The sequence below is a fragment of the Mixophyes fleayi genome, chromosome 4 (genome assembly GCF_038048845.1).
Source record: "Mixophyes fleayi isolate aMixFle1 chromosome 4, aMixFle1.hap1, whole genome shotgun sequence".
NCBI lineage: Eukaryota > Metazoa > Chordata > Amphibia > Anura > Limnodynastidae > Mixophyes > Mixophyes fleayi.
The window spans coordinates 65,407,250-65,429,177 of record NC_134405.1 but is presented as its reverse complement, the minus strand read 5'-3'; the positions used below and the strand labels follow the sequence as shown (position 1 = coordinate 65,429,177).

The 21,928-nt window shown below is 43.7% G+C and overlaps 1 protein-coding gene across 5 annotated transcripts in view; it reads left to right on the top strand.

The window, feature by feature from the left end:
* The window catches only part of FER1L5 (fer-1 like family member 5), a 676,118-nt gene that overhangs the window by 172,773 nt on the left and 481,417 nt on the right, over positions 1 to 21,928 (top strand). For all 5 annotated transcript variants that reach the window (XM_075207347.1, XM_075207349.1, XM_075207348.1 and 2 more), the window contains exons 25-29: positions 3,013 to 3,159; positions 11,868 to 11,999; positions 12,821 to 12,984; positions 13,242 to 13,356; positions 13,460 to 13,562. In XM_075207347.1, the coding sequence (XP_075063448.1) occupies positions 3,013 to 3,159; positions 11,868 to 11,999; positions 12,821 to 12,984; positions 13,242 to 13,356; positions 13,460 to 13,562 (661 nt within the window). The remainder of the gene's footprint in view (positions 1 to 3,012; positions 3,160 to 11,867; positions 12,000 to 12,820; positions 12,985 to 13,241; positions 13,357 to 13,459; positions 13,563 to 21,928) is intronic.

Sequence of the window (21,928 nt, the reverse complement as noted above, 5' to 3'; positions counted from 1 at the left end):
TTTTTAGATTTATGCAGCATGATATAAATATAGAGTTGATGTGGGGAAAAAAAGGATAGTTGCAAGTCAAGGATTACACCTAGGCAGCGAGCTTGTGGGGTGGGATTTATGGTCATGTTGTCAATAGAAATGTCAGGCAGGAAGCTTCTATTGTTGGGTGGGAATATTATTAATTCTGTTTTTGAAAGATTGAGTTTGAGTTGGCAAGAGGAAATCCAAGATGAAATGGCAGAAAGACAGTCAGTAATGTGAGACAACACAGATTGTGAGAGATCAGGAGAGGATAGATAAATTGTGTATCATCCGCATAGAGATGATACTGAAATCCAAAGGAGCTTATTAGTTTTCCAAGAGAAGTGGTGTGGATAGAGAATAGCAGAGGACCTAGGACTGAGCCTTGTGGTACTCCAATTGATAAAGGAAGCAGAGTGGAGGTTGTTCCAGAGAAATTAACACTGAAAGAGCTATTAGATAGGTAGGATGGGAACCAGGATATGACAGTGTCTTGAAGACCTACGGATTGTAGCGTCTGTATGTGGAGAGAGTGGTCAACAGTGTCGAATGCAGCAGAGAGATCCAGGAGAATTAGAAGAGAGTAATTGTTTTAGCTGTGATCAGATCATTGACAACCTTGGTCAGTGCAGTCTATGTGGACTGTTGAGAGTGAAAGCCTGATTGAAGAGGATCCAATAGGCTGTTTGCAGAAAGGAAACGTGTTATGCGAGTGTAGGCAATTCTCTCGAGAAGTTTGGAGGGGCATGGGAGCTGAGAGATGGGGCAGCAATTTGAGAGAGATTTTGAGTCAGAATGTTGTTTTTTTTTTTTTTATAAAAGGATTAATCACTGCATGCTTGAATAGTGATTGAAAAATACCAGTAGAGAGAGAGAGATTACAGATTTTAGTTTGAAGTGGGATGAGCACACGAGACAAGGACCTACCAATTTGTGAGGGTATGCGATCTAAAGGACAGGAGGTAAAGTAGGAAGATTAGAAGAGATTAGAAAATTTGTGGGATCAAATGAAGAGAGGGGTGTCAGAGGATGCTGGGAAGGAATTGAGGTGATTGCTAGTCGAGGGAGATGATACCATTTCAAGTCTGATTTTATCAATCTAGTCCTTGAGATAGGAAGTATGATCCTGGGCACTGATGGTAGTCGGAGGGTTTGGCATGGGAGGAATGAGAAGAGATTTAAATGTACTAAAAAGACGTTTGGGGTTAGAAGTCTGAGAATAGATGAAAGATTGGAAGTATGCTTGTTTAACAGTGTCCAGAGCACATTTCGCTAGGAGTAGTAGCAGTATATGTGATGAAATCATTAGAGGTACAAGGTTTATGCCAGTGACATTCAGCTTTACAAGAAAATCTTGTAGATTGTGTTACTTTAGTGTGCCATACTATCCTACTATCACCTAGCTTTATAGCGGTTCAACTTGTATTTGACCATGTTCATTAGCTCTATGCCCCTTTATTCACCCTTTTAGCACTGGTCAACCCTTGTATGTTATAATTTGTACATTATCAGGTTGGGATTACCTGTAGATCTTCAGCAGCTGTAGCCACCATCAGTCCAATTACCCCAGCAAGTGAACCTGTGCGCACACTATTAAGTATTGTTGTTCTTAACTTTAAGGGAGACCTCTGCACTTTCATTTGGAAATGCATTATTCAAAATTCAAAACCTTTTTTAATGGATGTTAAGTGCAGTAAAATATTTGTAGGCAGGGGCGGGCCGCTCAGAATCACCGACGGGGCCGGCATGGGTTGCGGCTACGTCAGTGCACTGGCGACCGCATCACATGTGACGCGGCCGCATCCCGTGTGCCCACCGGGCTGAAATTGCCAACCCGCACCTCTTTGTAGGGCCCTGTTTGCAATAGTAATGTCAATTTTGATGTATGATTAATGTGAATTCTAGGAAAAAGCATGCCAACAAATTTCCAGCAAAAATCGTAATTACCTTGATAAAATGGGAAATTTTCAAGGTATTCATGCAGAGATTACAACCCAGCATCAGTTGAGAAATTTCCAAAACAACATTCAAACTCAGGTTTTATGTGAAATTATTTGTATAGTAATCTAATACTTTTATTTATTTATATGTATATATTTTTATTACATTTTTTATGACGGGTGGGGGAAATTGGGTATTTCTCAGTGTTATTTTTTTAAGCTTTTTTTTGCAGCTGAAACAAGTTTCATTATGATTTCACTGATTGTGACTTAAGGGCCTCCCAAATGGTTGGTTGAAGGATATGTGCTGTATCCGATGTAAGTAGTAGGGACTAATTAAGATGCCAAAGAGTTGGGATGGTGGTGTCGAGAGGGCGCTTAGCTCTATTAGAACAGTGATGAGAAGAGAAAAAATTTAAAATGGCAATGTTTTTAAAGGCAAGTTTTCCCTTTAAACACATTGCCGTTTTAAAGTTTGCTGACATTCCCCGAATATCGGCAAGTTGCTAAAATTGAAGAATAAAACATTGACCCCCAGGGGATAAATGGATTATGGAGCGGATCCATCAAGTTGCCGATATTCAGTAATATTTAAAACACTAATTTTACTCGCAAACTCGCCGGGCTTTGCCTTTTAATAAAATTGCTGTTTTAAATAAGGCCACCTCAATTGCGAATATCTGCGATTTGATGGATCCGCCCCTTAGTACATTTGCCCCCAGGACTCTTTAGAGTACATTACCATTTAAATACACTCTGCTAGCTGACATTTAGAGATAGTCAAGGGGTTATATTTGCAAAATAGAACCTATATTTTGCACAAGTAACCCCAATAGAGTCCAACATATGTTTGATCAATCAACCATCTCTGCCTCTGATGCCAGCAGATGAGACCAATGTGAAATATAACATTTATATATAGTATATGAAAAACAAAAGGAGATGGATCAGTGAGTGGCAGGCTTGCTTAACAATTTGTTTCAGTGTTCAAAGTGTGTTAATATAAGGATGTTGTATGAACATTGCCTCTGTCCATTGACCCCAATGTTTTTCACTGCAGCCTCAGATCAGTCTGCCAGACGTGGTAATATGGATGTTGTACCAAGAGAGACGTGTAGCTTATGCACGGTTGTGCCCAGCTGACATACTATACGGAGAATCAGGCATAGGTATCCACTGTGGAAAATTACAGACCATTTTCTTAAAGGTTGGAAACTTTTATGTATAAACAACCAGCATAACCGCAATGTTTCATGTTCTCTGTATACATTATTACCATAAACAGGTAGATTGTGTATTCATTGGAAACAATGTATGTCATTCCTTTTCTGCTCATAGACCTGAAGAAAATAAGTGTCTACCAGTGTTGAAGTGGGGTATGCAGAGCTGTCCTTGTTTAACAGTCCACCATAACATATTATAATTTTGCCTACAAACTTGTACGCTAGATATATTTGATTAATGATTGTGATACATGACCAAAATGTAATGCCCCTTGTCCATGTTGCTATGTGTTAGACTTGCTAGAGGAGAAGTACTTGGGCTGAAACAACAGAATCCATGGTCAGTTCAATAGGTGTTCTGGGTAATGATAAATTTAGTAGGAGAAGTGACCGTATGGCATACTCAGGGCTGCCGAGAGGGGGGGGGGCGGGTACATTTTACCCGGGCCCAGGCTTGCCAGGGGGCCGGGCTAATTTTGCTAATTTTTGCTTTTTCTTTTGTTTAAATTTGTTTTCTATTTTGCGATTTTTTTTATTTATTATTTTTTTCCGTGGGGATGGGGGGGGTACGGTCCGTCAAGTTCGTTTGTGGGGGGAGCTGGAACAAGAACAAAAAATAAATAAATCATACTCACGTGATCGTGGGGCTGCGTCTCTCCTCTCCTCTCCTCTCCATTCACACTGTCGGGCGTGACGTCATCAAGTCACGCCCGACAGTCAGTGAGGAGCGCCGCAGCCAGGACAAAGCATGAAGAAAGAAGAGAAGAAAAGAAAGAAGCTAACAAAAGGTAATTAAAGAAACGGAGAGGCAAGGGGAGGAAAACAGAAAGGGACAGTGCTATAAAGAAGGGGGAGTAAAAAAAAACAGGGGAGAGAGGCACAGAGTAAAAGATAAAGGGGAGAGAGGCTGAGAGTAAAAAAAAAAAGGGGAGAGAAGCACAGATTAAAAAAAAGGGGAGAGGCACAGAGTGAAAAAGAAGGGTGGAAAGCAGCATGGAGGGCGCAGTGTGAGCATAAGGGGGCACAGTGTAGTTGTGATGAAGGGGCACAGGGGGCTTGTTGCAATGTAGTGTGTGTGAGGTAGGTGGTACCTAATTAATGGGCGCTATTTTGTTTGTAGGGTGATGGTGAGGCAATTTAATAGTGGGGACTATTAATTTAAGATGGGGTGGTTTGGGGGCTATTGAATGTTGAGGTGAGTTTGGGGAGAATGAGGTCTATTTATTAAATGTGACTATGAATTATTTAATAGCAGTGATGGTTGCGGGAAATAGGTATTGCTGTTTGCAGGAAGGGAATAGGTGTATTTAATTAATGTGAATACTATTATTTTAATGTTGGGGCTGGAGGAAGGCCTAATTATTAATCGTGGGTGCTATTGATTTAACGCCGGGGCTGGCTGTAATTTTCTAAATGTAGACATTTTTTTTTCCAAATAGGTCCTTCAACATTCCAGGATCCAGAAAAGCCGCAACTAAAGAAACCAGCAGCCACAGGTGGAGAAAGTGAGAAGAACAGGTAGGAGAGGGCAGCACAGTGTGTGAAATGTTGTGATTCTAGTAGGGACAATGCCAATTTTTGGTGAGTGTTTTGCCCAATTTAAGGTGCAGGCCAAGACTGAACTCTTTGTGTACACACTGCATTTTTTTCTATACCACACTGGTGCTAGATGTCCTGAAAGTCAGGAGTGCTTGGACATATGTGACGCTCCGGCGAATTGAGAGCCTAGGGATTTTGATGTGTTAGGCACGCCCCAATGGTGCATTTGCCATGCCCCCAAATGCATGACCACACCTCTGAAAAATTTTGCGCCGTGGGGTGGCGCAAAATTTTTTGCCATACTCGACTACAAGGGGGGCCCCATGAATTTGTTGTACCGGGGCCCTGAATTCCTCTTGGTAGCCCTGGGCATACTAACGTATACACCCGCACTTCGACAACTGTGTGTGTGTGTATATATAACTCTATCCTACGTGAAATAGCTCTGCACATGTTCAGAAGAAATATATATATATATATATATATATATATATGTATGTAAATGGACAGTACAGGAAGAATTGCAGGGATAAGAGTATGAAGTAACAATTCACACTTGAATTACTAGACCTGACAATCTCACAGAAAATAAAATACAGATGTGATCAAGTATGGCACTCGTGAGCAGAAACTTCATGCAATCCCAAGGAGAATCCTCTCTAACAGTGCATATGCGTACCAAATAAACAATCTTTTTCGCTTATCTGTATAGCAGGCAGTATCTCCAACTTCCCCTTGGTAAATCCAATAATGGTACTTCTCCTGTGAGGGAATCGCTATGGATGTGGCTAGAGCATCATAGCCATATACACAGTAAAAAAAAGAACCATCATAGTGTAATACTGTATAGTAAACGGATTTATTGCACAAAGAGTAAGTAGCACACTTACATAAAAATAACAATACAATGCTTATCTGGGTATCTTTATGGCAGTCATCGGTAGTTACTTGCTTCAAAGAAGTACAGCTAAGTTCTCCAATTGATGTTTGGTCATCACAATAGCTCCAATATAAAGTATGAAATAGAACCTCAAAATCGCCAATCCTATATATATCTGTATATCTGATATATGTGTGATATATATATATATATATATATATATATATATATGTTTTTAGACACGGGGAGAACATACAAACTCCTCACAGATAAGGCCATGGTCAGGAATTGAACTCATGACCTCAGTGCTGTAAGGCAGAAGTACTAACCACTTAGCCACCGTGCTACATATATATATATATATATATATATATATATATATATATATATATATATATATATATATATATATATATATATATATATATAATTTTTTTTTTTTTTTTTTTTGTGGCAAGAGCCCGCTATTGCAGAAGCACACGCGAACAACTTCTTCCTTTTTATGGTGCTTTATTGTCAGGATGGTAAATATTTTGACACCATATACTTGCACAGCACTCATGGAGACCCTAAACACTAGCTATACATAGACCAGCTCTCTCTCAGGACCAGCCAGCTATCCCAGCGTTGGTCTCTCTGAACATATGAAACAAACAAGCTTTTATACATGATGCTCCTCCCCCAGCCTTAGCTTGATGGACAGGTGACACACCCACCTTCTCTTTAAAAGAAAACACCCATCACTGGCTCTGTTTGCACAACCAGACACGCCCTTTCTGTTTTCTGAGAGAAAGGATTTCAGATCATGTAAGTTTAACCAAATTTAAACTATTGCTTTTCATACATAAGTCTTCACTCTAGGTGCATTACTGCACAAATGTTTTACTCTACTTCCCTGCTTTCTCTGTATATTGCCAGCTAAATGCCTCCTTTTGTTACATATCCCTCCCCCTAGCGTCTCCAAGTTGGGGGACGCGGACTTCGCGAGGAGCGCATATTTTCGTGACAATGCATCTGCATTCTTGTGCAGAATCCCAGGTCTATGTTCTTCTGAGAACTTGAAAGGTTGTAGTGCCAAGAACCAGTGGGTTACCTTGGCATTTACCTCCCGGTTGCTCTGCATCCATCTCAATGGTGCATGGTCTGTTATTAAGGTGAACTCTCTGCCTAGGAGATAATAGCGCAGAGCTTCTGTAGCCCATTTTATGGCGAGACATTCTTTCTCCACAGTGGCATATTTTTGTTCCCTTGGAAGCAACTTACGACTTAGGTACAGGACAGGATTTTCTACTCCATTCTTCTCCTGTGACAAGACTGCACCTAAGCCAACACCAGAAGCATCAGTTTGGAGGAAGAACCTCCGGGTAAAATCCGGTGCTTGTAGAACTGGGGAGGAACAAAGAGCTAACCGAAGATCAGACCAGGCGGTTTCTGCAGAATCAGACCAGGTTAATCTATCTGGACAACTTTTTTTTAACATGTCCGTAAGTGGAGCAGCTCTAGTGGCGAAGTGGCTTACAAACCGTCTGTAGTAACCAACTAAGCCTAAAAAGGTTCTTAACTGCGACTTTTTTTCTGGTCTTGCCCAATTTTTGACTGCCTCCACTTTGTCTAGCTGGGGTTTTACATACCCTCGACCAACAATGTACCCCAGATATTTGGCTTCTCTCATGGCTATGGCACATTTCTCTGGGTTAGCTGTTAACCCTGCTGACCTTAATGAAGCTAAGACCGCCTCAACTTTGGCTAAATGTGATTCTCAGTCTGGGGTATAAATCACTATATCGTCCAAGTAAGCGGCTGCATAAGCTGTGTGAGGTCGTAGCAATTTATTCATGGCCCTTTGGAAGGTGGCAGGTGCCCCGTGCAACCCAAAGGGTAGGACTTTATATTGATAGAGACCATCAGGGGTGGAAAATACAGTCTTTGGCTTGGCCGTGGAAGTCAGGGGAACTTGCCAATAACCCTTTGTTAGATCAAGGGTTGTTAAATAATTGCTACCAGCAAGATTTTCCACTAGTTCATCCACACGTGGCATCGGATAGGCATCAAACTGCGACATACTGTTTAGGCGCCTAAAGTCATTGCAGAACCTAATTGTCCCACTGGGTTTCGGGACAAGCACAATGGGACTATTCCATTCACTAATGGACTCTTCAATCACATCTAACTGGAGCATCTTCTCGACCTCCTTTCTCACGTCCACCCGTCTGGCTTCTGGAATACGTTACGGCTTCTGCTTTACAATGACTCCTGGCGCAGTGACAATGTCGTGTTCGATTAAGGTAGTGCGCCCAGGAATGGAAAGGAAGACATCCCTGTTCCGACGAACCATTTCTTCAGTCTGTTGTCTCTGCTGAATGGACAAAGCTGGCTCTATGGGCACTTCAGACTTTTCAATGGCAGTACTCACTACCTGAGGAGAGGTTTCCTCATCATGCCAAGGTTTAAGGAGGTTGACATGATATATTTGCTCCTCCCTTCTCCTACCTAATTGGCGAACTCTGTAATTGACAGGACCGACAGCCTCTAGAACTTCATATGGACCCTGCGAATGGGCGAAAAGTTTGCTTTCCTGGGTGGGAACCAGGACTAGGACCTTGTCCCCAGGCTTGAAAGATCGAACAACAGCACTTTTATCATAACTTTTTCTCTGTCGTTCCTGAACCTCTTTTACATGTTGCTGCACAATAGGCCCTATCTTTCCTAGCCTCTCATACATTTGTGACACAAATTGTACCAGATTTGGCTCCCTGGGACCTTGCTGCTCCCACCCTTCTTTTAACATATCCAAGATACCCCTGGGCTGTTTCCCAAACAATAACTCAAAGGGACTGAACCCTGTTGAAGCTTGAGGTACCTCACGGATGGCAAACATCAAATAGGGAATAAGAGTGTCCCAATCTTTTTTCTCTTGAGCCACTGCTTTCCTGAGCATGTGCTTTAATGTGCGGTTAAAGCGTTCCACCAAGCCATCTGTTTGTGGATGGTATACAGAGGTGTGAAGCGCCGTAACCCCTAGCAACTGGCACATGTCCTTCATCAGTTTAGACATGAAAGGAGTACCCTGATCTGTGAGAATTTCTTTGGGTATTCCCAATCGTGTAAACATCAATACAAGTTCCTTAGCTATGGTGCTGGACTTTATGTTTCGTAGGGGAATTGCCTCTGGATATCTGGTTGCATAGTCAAGCACCACTAGTATATATTGGTGCCCACGTGCAGATTTTTCCAGTGGCCCCACAAGGTCCATAGCTATCCGTTCAAAGGGAACTTGTACTATTGGTATCGGAATGAGAGGTGCCCTGTACATGGGTTTGGGACAGGTTCTCTGACAAATGGGACAGGACCGGCAATACTTTTTCACTGCCATGTGTACACCGGGCCAGGAAAACCTAAGCAGAACTCGTTCCCGTGTTTTATCCTCCCCTAGGTGTCCCCCACAGACATGTGTATGTGCTGCTTTTAACACTAGGGTTACATGGACCTGAGGAACCATTAATTGTTCTACTTTATCCCCCTGTACAGTAGCAACTCTATACAGGAAATTATTTTTAACAATAAAATATGGTATACCTTCTGCAGGCTGGGTGGCTTTCGCTACCCCATTTACCTCAGTCACACTTTTAAAGGGATGTTCCAAATGGGCATCGTTAAGTTGGTCTCGAGCAAAGTTCTGCAGAGGAAACAAAATTGGTATTGCGGACCAGTCCGTATCCTCACTGACAGGCGGGGTGGGCTCATCTGCGACATCACCGACCAATGCTAGTTTGACTGTCCATGTTTCCCCGCAGGTGGATGCTTTTGTGGAACTCCTGCTATGACTCCCAGGATGGCATTCCGGTTTGGCGGTTCCCAAAGATCGATGTCCAGATGCTGTGGATTCTTAGGCGGTTCCTTTAAGACCGGGCTTCCGACCGTTGCATCAGTTGCCGGCATGTCCGGCCGGATTCGCTCACCGAGGACATCATTAAACAGTGGGAAGTCTCGCCCCAAAATGAGTGGATATGGGAGTTTAGGTGCTATGGCAGCTACCACCATAACAGTTTTGTCTTTGAGTGTGACTGGTAGTATTGTTCTTTCATACTCCTCTGTCGTGCCATGTGTGCAAAGAACCTTCACTTTGGGCAACCGAGAAGTTATGGTTTCGGGTAAGGCAGAGCTGGAAACCAATGAGAGTTCACTCCCCGAGTCAACCAAGGCCAGAACAAGGTTTTGGTTGATTAGCACAGTCACCCGGAACAAACAAGGACTTCCTGATATGGGACTCATGGTAAAACAGCTTGGAAATGCAGGCCCAATATATGCCACAGAACAGTCCATGGGTTCCTGTAGTTTAGGACACTCTGCCTTAAAGTGGCCTGGTATACCACATTCAAAACACTTCAGATTAGACAGCTTTGCACCTGGCCCTCTGTCCGTAGCAGTTTTGCCATTGGGCCCTGTGGCAAGGATTGTCAAACCTGGCTTTTGGCGTGGCAGCGGCTTTGGCACAAATGCAGGTTCTTTAGTCATTTGCTGTAGCGCACAAAACCTTTCTACCACGGTGGCAAGCTCTTCATAAGTTTGTGGGTCTGATTGCAGCACCCACCTTTGCAAAACGCGGTTCAGCCCCCGGATGCAGTGATCTATCGCCAGAACTTCAATAATCCGAGAAGGCGGATTCTCCTCAGGCTGCAGCCATTTCTTTAAAATTTTAGAAAGCTCAGCCACTTGCGCTCTGACCGGTTTTTCTTTATTATAGCGCCATTGGTGATAGCGCTGGGCTCGGCCTGGCCCGGAAACTCCAACGCGAGCCAATATCTCAGACTTTAGGCACAAATAATCAAAGGCCCGTTCCTCATCTAGATCCATATAAGCTCGCTGAGCTTCACCAGTCAGATATGGCGCCAGTCTCTCAGCCCAATCTTTAGGAGGCCATTTTGCCCTTTTTGCAAGTCTCTCAAAGGACACCAGATATGCTTCTATGTCATCACCTGGCGACATTTTCAGGAGAACAGGACCAGGTGGTTCATTTCTGTCATGCCTCACCTGGCTTAACTCTTCCCTTAAGAGCCTTGTGTTTTCCACCTGTGCCTCGGCAACTCGTAGTATCTGAGCTTGCTGGTGTTGCTGCGCAGCGGCCACATTCACGAGGGTTTTCAGTACTTCCTCCATGTTGATGTCTGCGCGGGTTGGGTAGCGGAAACTTGCTTCCCGGAGCATCCCACTCCTGACACCACTTGTGGCAAGAGCCCGCTACTGCAGAAGCACACGCGAACAACTTCTTCCTTTTTATGGTGCTTTATTGTCAGGATGGTAAATATTTTGACACCATATACTTGCACAGCAATCATGAAGACCCTAAACGCTAGCTATACATAGACCAGCTCTCTCTCAGGACCAGCCAGCTATCCCAGCGTTGGTCTCTCTGAACAAATGAAACAAACAAGCTTTTATACATGATGCTTCTCCCCCAGCCTTAGCTTGATGGACAGGTGACACACCCACCTTCTCTTTAAAAGAAAACACCCATCACTGGCTCTGTTTGCACAACCAGACACGCCCTTTCTGTTTGCTGAGAGGAAGGCTTTTAGATCATGTAAGTTTAACCAAATTTAAACTATTGCTTTTCATACATAAGTCTTCACTCTAGGTGCATTACTGCACAAATGTTTTACTCTACTTCCCTGCTTTCTCTGTATATTGCCAGCTAAATGCCTCCTTTTGTTACAATATATATATATATATATATATATATATATATATATAGTATGTATGTACATAATTGGCTAGGTCCCCCTTGTGCCGTCAAAACAGCTCTGATCTGTCAAAACATGGACTCCACAAGACCTGTGTTGTCTGGTCCCAAGATGTTAGCAACAGATTCTTTAAGTACTGTAAGTTGCGAGGTGAGGCCTCCATGGCTCTGACTTGTTTTTACAAGATGTAAGTTTCATTTGCGTTCTGGCATGAATTGTATGCCACTTACAGCCATAAGGTCTGTTTCTGAGCATGTGCAGAGCTATTTCACGTAAGATACGCTATGCAAACGGGCTTACATCTGAACATGAATCAGGCCCCCTATGTCCAGATTTTGCTTTGGGGGAGAAGTATCAGGATATATAATCCATTTCAAATAATATTAGATTATTGTATTATACATGTTCTTACCATTTTGTGTATGTATTTCTAGCTTTCTTTCCTTACAAGTTCTGGTATGATTTAGTCAAACTTTTAAATCATATCCACTGCTTCAGCTTGTGATTTCATCATTCTGTTTCTCCTTTTAAGCATTTCCCTGTAGAGGCAAAGGTATTCACTGCACCTGTGCAACTTAGACTGAGATTGTGGCTGAGCTTAATGACTGATGCTAGCAAGTTGAATACATACTTCCCAGGAAGGCTCTTTGTGTATGCAGAAACGGTGAGTAAATGTATACATTCTTGAGCTGGTTGCAAATTGTGATACATATAATGCTGGAGTACATTACTTGTGCCATATTTGATATTGTTGTCTTTGTTGGGGCTCAGTCACTGCAGGCCAAGTCATACATGCCAACCTTTTGAAGCTGGCTTCCGGGAGTTGGGGGAGAAGAGGTGGGCGTGTGGGGACGGGACTTGAAAATTCACATCATTTTGGCCCCCGCTTCCACTATAAATGGCTGAAATACACAGCATTGAATATCGGGGGTGGGACATAGTGAATTTTAGCATTTTTCTAGGATCCGGGAGTTGTGCCTACCCTTCCGGGAGTCCTGTAGGACTCCCCAAAATTCAATAGCCTCCTGGAAATTCCGAGAGGGTAGGCAAGTATGGGCTAAATGCTCCCTACAGACAGCAACAACATACAGTATCCTCTGCAGAGTGTACTTTTTTTTTCTGGAATAAAGTCTTCGTGACCTTTGAACAACTCCTTTCCCATTTATAGGAATTTTGAATAGCAGTAGGCAACCTCTGGCTCCCCAGCTGTTGTGGACTCAAATGTTCCATGATGTTCGGACAGCCAAATACTCCCCTTCTTTTATAAGGAACAGCATAACACATGGTGTAGGTAGTATGATTAGCTTGAAGTACCCTGGAGTTCTGAATTCTGTATAAAGGCATCCATCGGATTCCAATAACCATACAATCTTCTACTTTGTGGAAATTTTATACCCTGTACGTCATATAGCTTAAGCTGCTGACCTTACCTTAATCTTTCCATCATTTCACTCTCTCTTGACTGTTATCTGATCCTTATTTCAGTATGAAAACCAGGCCAAATGTCTGGGCAGATGGAGCACCAATAAACTAGGCTCTCACCCACCATATTCTGATATCACTGGGAAGCAAATTGTTTCACGGGAGGAATTTCAACCACCAGAGGGTTGGTGCTGGCATGGGGACTGGTATGTGGAACCACAGCAAAGGTAAAACCTCCTTTTACACCTTTATTTGCATATTTGTGTTCACACCATATTAAAATTCAAAATACATGAATATTTTAATAATTATGGCACAAAATGGGCAAATCAAAACTTTTTAATGTACATTTGGAAAGTTAGGGAGCTATAGTGCATAACAAGGATCTTATATTCATGCAGTCTGCTTTGCAAGTACTGAACAGATGAAATGTGTGTGCATGATGACCTATGACTAATGCTCTACCATCCTTTTTAATGATCAGAGTTCAACTGGATAGATACATCAATCACCTGGAAATAGTAGAGGAAGTGTATGAGAATGAGACACGCTTACCTGGGGAAACTTGGAGCACAGCTCTTATCCCTAATACCTCTGTTGTGAGTAGGGGGAAAGCTACAAAATTGCTTTTTGACCATGTCTCTCAATAACTCATTGGTCCTGTATTACTTCTAATGCAATAAAGACTATTCTTTTACACAGAGTGGAGCCAAGCACCTATCCATGGCCAACATAGTGTGTCCCGAAGGTTGGCATTTTGTAGAAGAATGGAAAGTGGAGCACAATGGTTCTGTGGATTTTCTAGGTAAGTGAATTTGTACACAAAATATATTTGTTCATGAGCGAGGATTAAACAAATATTGCATGTGTTACACTGGGGAACACATGAATAGTGGCTTCGGACCCTGCTGCCTTCAGGAGATTGAACTAAGAACAAAATGACACCTCCTCCTGCAGATCATATGTAAATTCCATGAAAATAATAACAAAAGGGAAGCTGTTTTTCTTTTACATCCTATGGGGACACTGATGATAGGCTATCGTGGGTCCAGGTAGAAGTTTGGCACTTTAAATTTTCCTCGCTGCGACTGAAACTTCCCCTTCTGTATCCCCTCCCTGCAGAGAACTTAGTTTTTCTGAGTGCCCATAGTAGTAGAGTGCTTTTCGTCAGGACTGCCTCTGGCAACAAATAATTTTTAATTATTCACTTCATTTAATCTTTTCACAAATGTGGCAGGCAGCCTTACGACAAAAGTTGGACACCAGGGGTTGGCTGAAGAGGTACACTTTTGGTGCCTCCTCCTGCTGCCCACCACACCCTTCTGCCTTTGGGTGATCCGCCACAAGTACTGACTATCATACCCTGTACTGCTTCCACGTCATCATGCGCCGCAGTTCCAGACTGCACAATGGGAGCATGTTTTCAGATAAGTGAATTCCCCTCTCCTGACTATAAGCGCACAGTTTACTGACTGTTGGAAGCCCACTGAGGGGAACCCACAGTTGCAGTACTCCCCCAAGGACTGCGTGGAAGTGCCGTGCCTCCAGTGTTAGAGAGGGGCTTTTGTATACATTAGCCCCTCACTAGGCACAGTCTGGGCTAGCTGACAGCTGTTCCCAGACTACAGACAGTGTGCGACATCACACTGTCATACACATCCTGCAGAGCAAGCCTAGGAGCTCTAAATCTCACAAGATTAGGTAATGTTATATTACAATGTATGTATTCTATACTGCATGATCTGTGTTATGTACTGTATTCACTAATTGCTCAGCTTTCCATATTTCATGTACTAACACATTTTCCAAAAAGGTCCCAATATTCCACGATCCAGAAAAGAATGCAGTACCAGGTTATGAAAGCTACAATAACAGGTAGGTGAGAGCAAAATAGTTTTAATACTGTCTTGAGCCATGGCTGTGTACTCACCAGCCGCGGCTCTCTGCCCCAGCGCCAGCAGCGACCTGGCCGTCACCATGGCAACTGGGATGTCATTTCCCCTCCTGGCCAGGCCGTTGCCATGACAACGGTCAGGACGTCTCCTGCTGTCAGCACCGCGTCCCGGCATGATTCAGCCGGGCGCGCGTAAAACAAATATCGTGTTTGCCACATTAGGATAGATAAGAGGAGGTATGTTTCTCCAACTGGAGATTTTGCATTATTGTTTATTCTGCCTACTGGTTCCGGGCCAGCCAAGATCTTACAACATATAGTTTTAATTAGCTCCCTCCTGGGGCTGATTGCCAGTCCTGGGTGTGTTCTTTCCTGATTGGTTCATCTAAGTATTTGAGGCAGCGAGGGCTTAGCCTCCCTGCCAGTTATAGCGCTCAGAATCCTGTCTGCTTGCCTGCTCCTGTGCTATTAGCTGAACTTTGGATTGACTTCTGTGTTTTTGACCGTTTGCCTGGACCTTGATTGATTGCTCGTTGCACTGACCTTTGCTTTGTGACCCGGACCTCCTTTGATCGCTGTCAGCCATGACTATTTGCCTGTACCTGACCACGTATCCTGCTTCAGACCCTTGACCTTTGGCTTGTCCCTTACTCCGCTTGTATCATCTCCTGCTATCTCGGGCAGCAGTACGTTCATAAGCTTGTACTACTTTGAGTGTAAGTCCTGGGGGCATCCGAGTACCTGTGAGCATAACCAGCTCTACGGGAAAGGCGGCTGCTATAGCTGCTGTACGTGAAGACCTCTTCTACTGTTTTACAAGCTTATGATAATACTGTTAGCCGTAACAAATACATAAAATATCATGTCCAAAGAGGTGCAGCCATGCACCATGTTGACCACACCCCCAACACTATGTGGTCACGGACCCTTCAGCGCGGTCCAGTGGCAGCCTACATCTCTTTTCCTGCCCATCTATGGAGGGCGTCCCCAAAATGTTGCAGTTCCTGGGCCTCAAATTCCTCTTGGTAGTCCTGCCTGTAGCTGTCATTATTATCCTAGGTTTATTTGTTATGTCTATATGTCTGATAAAGGAAGTAATTACAAGGTTTAATTTGAGGGGGAGAAGCCTGTTCCATTTTATAAATGTTCATTATGGAAGTCAAATTACCTTAGGATTCACTTTCCATTGTGCTGCGATTTGTATCTGTTATATCTCGTAAAGGGAGTAATTTCAGTGGTGAATCTGGAGGAGAGGACACCTTTCCATTTTATAAGTGTTCAAAATAAAAGGCAAAATTACCTCAGGGTTTTTAAGACTAAAGCTCAGACAACTTAACCTCTACTGCCTGCCAAAATTGTCAGACACTTCATTCCTCCCAACCGTTCCCATACCAGGGGTGTATAATGGGTGGGTGGGGTTTACAAATCTGGGGCGGGGTTACATAACCGTCGCAGACTATTTTTCCTTTCCCTAGTGCATTTTCTTCAGGTCTACATCATACTATGTATGAAACTAATAGGTGAGATGGTCTCCACCTTCAAAATATTTGCAAACGGTTCCACTCTCGCATAGTTCAGTGGGACCTCTTGTTCAACTATTTGGGATCCCATCTTCGGCTGGCTTCTCAGAAGCTCCAGTTGTCTCCCAGAATACTTTCCTTGGTTGGAGGCGGGTCATCTGACAGTGGGCAGGTCCTTAATCATCATCATCATCATTTATTTATATAGCGCCACTAATTCCGCAGCACTGTACAGAGAACTCCTTCACATCAGTCCCTGCCCCATTGGAGCTTACAGTCTAAATTCCCTAATATAGACACACACAGACAGACACTAGGGTCAATTTTAATATCAGCCAATTAACTTACCAGTATGTTTTTGGAGTGTGGGAGGAAACCGGAGCACCCGGAGGAAACCCACGCAAACACGGGGAGAACATGCAAACTCCACACAGAGAAGGCCATGGTCAAGAATCGAACTCATGACCCCAGTGCTGAGGCAGAAGTGCTAACCACTAGGCCACTGTGCTGCCCGTTTGTCCTGGATAATAGTCACAGGCATGTTGGAGCCGGATGAAGGAGACTCCCCAGATATTGTTCTGGGTGGAAATGTATGTCCCGGCAAATTCTGCAATATATATTTTTTCTTTCCCTACTCCATGGCAGTCCTTACAATGGGTTAATTCCTGATCAGCTAGTGTAGACAGGAAGAAATTTTGTTCCACCTGGCCCCTATATAAGGCAGCTCCTCCTCTTCCTCAGTGTCTTTTCTTCCTGTCTCAGCAGTGTTAGGACAGGATAGTGTAGTGAGTGTTTGTTATTTTTGTTTGTTATGTTATTCGAGAGGGCTTACCTGAGGTTATGTCTTTTTCCTCTGGGCTGGCTGCAGGGCAGTTTCAGCTGGGCATGGGTGTTCTCTTTGATTTAATCTTATGAGACTCCCAGGGTTGTGCACAGGAAGCGCGCACACGGAGGAAAATGCGCGCACGGAGGACAATGCGCACACACGAGGACGCGCACTCTCGCGCTATATGTTGCCACCAGCCTTGATTCTCTGGCAGAATCACCTGTGGAAGGAATCAGGTTATAAGTATGCTAAGACTCACTATGATGATGTCGAGAGCAGGCACCATGTTAGCAGCTGCAGCCCATTATCAATGAGGTTCAGTCTTTGCTTGGTGTTGGAAACTGCAGGACTGGGCAGCTATTAGTGCACTATGGACCAAGGACCCGCCCCAAAAAAGCCAAAGAACACCCCGAGGTAAGCCCTTAGTAAGTGGTCCTTTTTATTCCTAGGATAGGTTACTTAGTTTATTTTCTATGTGTTTACAGTACCTCTGTGGAGCTTGTGCAGGGAAAAAGGTAAAGTGAACAATCGTGTATGTGCAGCCTGTGATGCAGGTTGCTGAAGGATTGTACTGACCCATTATGTGTATCATGAACCCCAGAAACTGTAGAGGAGCCTGCCCCCCTCTGTATAATTCAGGCAGTTTTTTTCATGGATGGCTAAAGCAATGCAGGAGTTTCAGGCCCCAGAACAGAGAGCTACAAGGGCCAGGGTCCCTACAATGGAAGATATGGAGGAAATAAGGCCAGGGCGTCCTCCAAAACATTCAGCTCTACTTAGAAATGGGATTCGGACTCAGATAATGAGAAGAAACAGCCTGGGAAACTACATCTCAAGTGATCCAGTTTCTGCAGCAACACGGATGGTTAGTCAATCTAGACAGAAAAAAAAAAGCCAGTTGATACCATCACAACAGCTTGTATTTCTAGAAGTGCAAATAAATACACGTATGGACAAAGTCTGCCTCTCTCAAGAAAGGGCCGGCAAGATCCAGTCGTTAGCACACCTGATTCAAATCCAGCCTTGTGTGTCAGCGAGAACATGTCTGCACCTCCTAGAAATGTTTTCCTCAACAATAGGAATACTCCTATGGGCAAGGTGGCATATGAGAGTTCTTCAAACAAACCTCTTTGCGCAGTGGGATCATACAGTGGGGTACCTAGACTCCAAAATCAATCTCTCAAGGTCAGCCAGGCATGCCTTACATTGGTGGCAGCTCCTGGGCCTGAGAAAACAAGGTGTGACCTTTTTGGTACCAGACTGGTATATCCTTACCACAGATGCCAGTGCACTAGGTTGGGGTGCTCACATGCAAGATATGGTCACGCAAGGCACTTGGCGAGACGAAGAGAGAATTCTTCAGGCGAACGTCTTGGAGATGAGAGCAGTCTGGCGGGCGGTTTAATTCCTCCAGCCCTATCTACGAGACAAGCATCCACGAGTCTACTCCGACAACAGGACTGTGGTTGCCTTCATAAACAAGAGAGGTGGTACCAAGAGCAGAACAATGTTGGCAGAAATAACCGCTCTGATGGCGTGGGCAGAGGCAAATCTGAGATCTCTCAGCCCTTCACGTAGCAGGCAAAGACAACATAGTGGCGGATTACTTGAGGAGACACCAAGTTCACCCAAGGGAGTGGGAGCTGCACAAAGAAGTCTTTCAGCTGGTACAATGCAGATTTGGAACACCATAAATAGACCTTATGGCCACAGGAAGCAATGCCAATGTACCCCACTTCTACTCCCATCACAGAGACATCAGAGCCCTAGGGATAGATGCCCTATCAATACAGTGGAACTTCAAACTGGGGTACGTGTTTCCTCCCTTTCTACTCATCCCTCAGATACTCAGAAAGATAAGGAAAGAGAAAGTGGAGGTGATGGCGAAACTCCCGGCGGGGCCAAGGTATCCCTGGTTCACTGTAGCACAGAGAATGTTGCTGGAACATCCATGGCCGTTACCGATCATGCCAGACCTCATATATCAGGGTCCAGTTTTACATCTAAATCCAAACTCCCTGAGTTTGATGGCATGGAGACTGAGAGGCAATTACTAAAATCCAAAGGGGTCTCAGATGAAGTAATAGACATTCTAATTCACGCCAGGAAGAAAATCTCCTCTGTGATTTATTACAGAATCTGGGAAAAATTTCTGTTGGGCAGGAGACATGGCGAAGGATCCCATATCTGCCAGTGTGCCGGGTGTGTTAGAATGTCTCAAAGATGGTTTTGTTAAAGGACTAGCACCTGCTACGCTGAAGGTACAAGTAGATGTACTCACTCTAAAGCTACTCTTTTTGGTGGCTATCACTTCGGCTCGTCGAATAGGGGACATACATGCTTTATGGTGTGAAGAACCCTTTCTGAATATCTATGAAGATAGAGTGGTTCTGAAGATGAATCCGGATTATTTACCCAAGGTGGTATCTTCGTTCCACATCAATCAGGAGCTGATTCTGCCATCTCTCTGTCCTCATCCCGCGAAACACGTCTCCACACTCTAGACCTAGTGAGGGCTATATCTACGTACATCATCAGAACGAAAAATCTGAGGAAAACAAAGCAACTATTTGTGCTTCCGGAAGGTCCTCGCAAAGGACAGGCCCCATCCAAACCCACATTGGCAAAGTGGATCAGAGAAGTGATTGCACAGGCCTACAGGCGGAAAGGGCAGGATGTACCTAGAAGACTGAAAGCACATTCAACTAGGGTGGTAACAACCTCCTGGGCACATAGAACACACTTTTTCTAGCCATTATCTTCTTGACGTTTCAGTCTCTAAAGAAACACAGTTTGGGAGAAAGATTCTCCAATAAGCACTGTGAATGTATTTTCGGTTTGACTTTATTAAGGTATTGGTTTATTGCTCTCCCAATTTTTGTAGTGCTTTGGTATATCCCATTGTAAGGGCTGCCATGGAGTAGGGAAAGGAAAATTGAGAATTATACTCACCATTAATTTCCTTTCCTTGAAATACTCCATGGCAGCCCTATATTTTCCCACCCTTGTTCTGTAGTTATGTATAGAACGGCTTGGGAAGTTATGAAAGACACTGAGGAAGAGGAGGAGCTGAATTATATAGGGGCCAGGTGGGACAAAATTTCTTCCTGTCTACACTAGCTGATCAGGGATTAACCCATTGTAAGGGTTACCATGGAGTATTTCAAGGAAAGGAAATTAACGGTGAGTATAATTCTCAATTATCCTGGGTGTAGATAATTGGGAGGCCGATTAACCAAGCAGACGCACCGTGTTGCTATAGGAGTGGTCTCTACTCACGGAGGTGTTTTCAATGGTTTATCCAGAAGTGGGAACCTTTGGATGTGGCCCTTATGGCATCTCGACGAAACCGCTAGGTGCCCAGTTTCTGATCAGGACCAGAGACCCCTTGGCGTGCACGGTGGATGTCATGAACATAATATGACATCAGACACTGTGGAATTTCAGTGATCCTGATTCTACCCGATTGGCCATGTCGAGACTGTTATGCGGACTTACTGCGCATGACAGTTGGTAAAGCCGACTTCTACATCGCTTCTGCAGTGAGAGTTTCTGGACTTTGGGCTCTCTTGTTGTTCAACTTATCTGGTATTCCATACTGACAGGCCTGTATTTTGCAAGATACCTTCCTTCCAACCAAAAGTGATTTGGTTTTCATCTTAATCAAGAGATTGTGTTCCCAGTCTTCTGGAAGTGACTGCCTCTTCATGATAAGGGATCTTTAACGTCATTGGATGTGGTCCATGCTCTAAGAATGTTTGTGGACAGGACATCCACTATGCGGAGGGCGGATTCCCTTTTCTTGTATGATCATCACAACAGTGACTGGCTGCCTACAAATCAAACCGCTGCTAGGTGGATAATGTTCCCCGTCAGGCAGGCTTATATCAGTTCTGATCGGCCTGTCCTTGATCGTGTCGCCGTGCATTTCCTCATTTCTGTGGAGAACCTCTTGGGCTGTTCGCAACGGTGCATTGGCAGATTAACTCTGCCTTGCGCAAACCAGGTTCTCTGTCCACACTATACCTGGTTTTACCGTTTTCATGTTTTTGTGTCTCATGACGCAAGTTTTGGCCACAAAGCTTTAAAGGACAGATTGACAGAGCTCCCCCCAACCCCCCCCCCCCCCCCCCTCAAAGGGCTACTTTAGTCTAACAGTCTGCAGTCATTCATAAGTTAATTGTTAGTGTTTTATCGTATTTATTAATTGGCTAGCAAGGCATCTGCTTTGTCGCCTCTATCATAAAACTGCTGTTGCAGCAATTTCAGTTTTTTTCCAGACTTAGCAAATAGGATTTGATTGTGTTGGATATGGAGAGCTAAAAGTTAATTGTATTTGTTTAAGAGACTTGTGTGGCTATTTTTAAAATGCATTTCTTGAATTGCAATCTGTTGAACTTAAAAATTGCAAACAACGGTACCATATACGTTGAAAACGAGTTGAGCAAACTCCCTCTAGTACAAGTAATCTGATTTTGCTGAAGTGTTAGGCACAACTAGAACCATCAAATAATACCTTAAAGCACTGGTGTGTAATACAATCTATGTTCCTAGATGTATCTATTTCACATTCATATGAGTGCTCTGGAATGAGATGCAGAAAGGTTCCTGAAACACCCTGATTTAGTATAATGTTTTTTTGTTAAGGAGCTTACCCTAATGGGGGTGACACTAATAAATGTGTTCACCAGAGTAAATGCCTTTCTACATTGCAATATCTATGTTGAGAGTTGAAAGTCCATGAGGAGGCAGATTTTGCATGATGTGCTATGATGGTATAATTCATCTCTCTAGAGGAGAAGGGTAACACAAAGTATAAACATCAAGGAGTTTGCCTGGCAGTAGCAAGTCAGTGTGGCGTGTGGAAACGTTTTGAGAAGTGCAGATGACTGGGCTCGATTTAAATTCATTCTGGGGAAGAAGGTTTCATC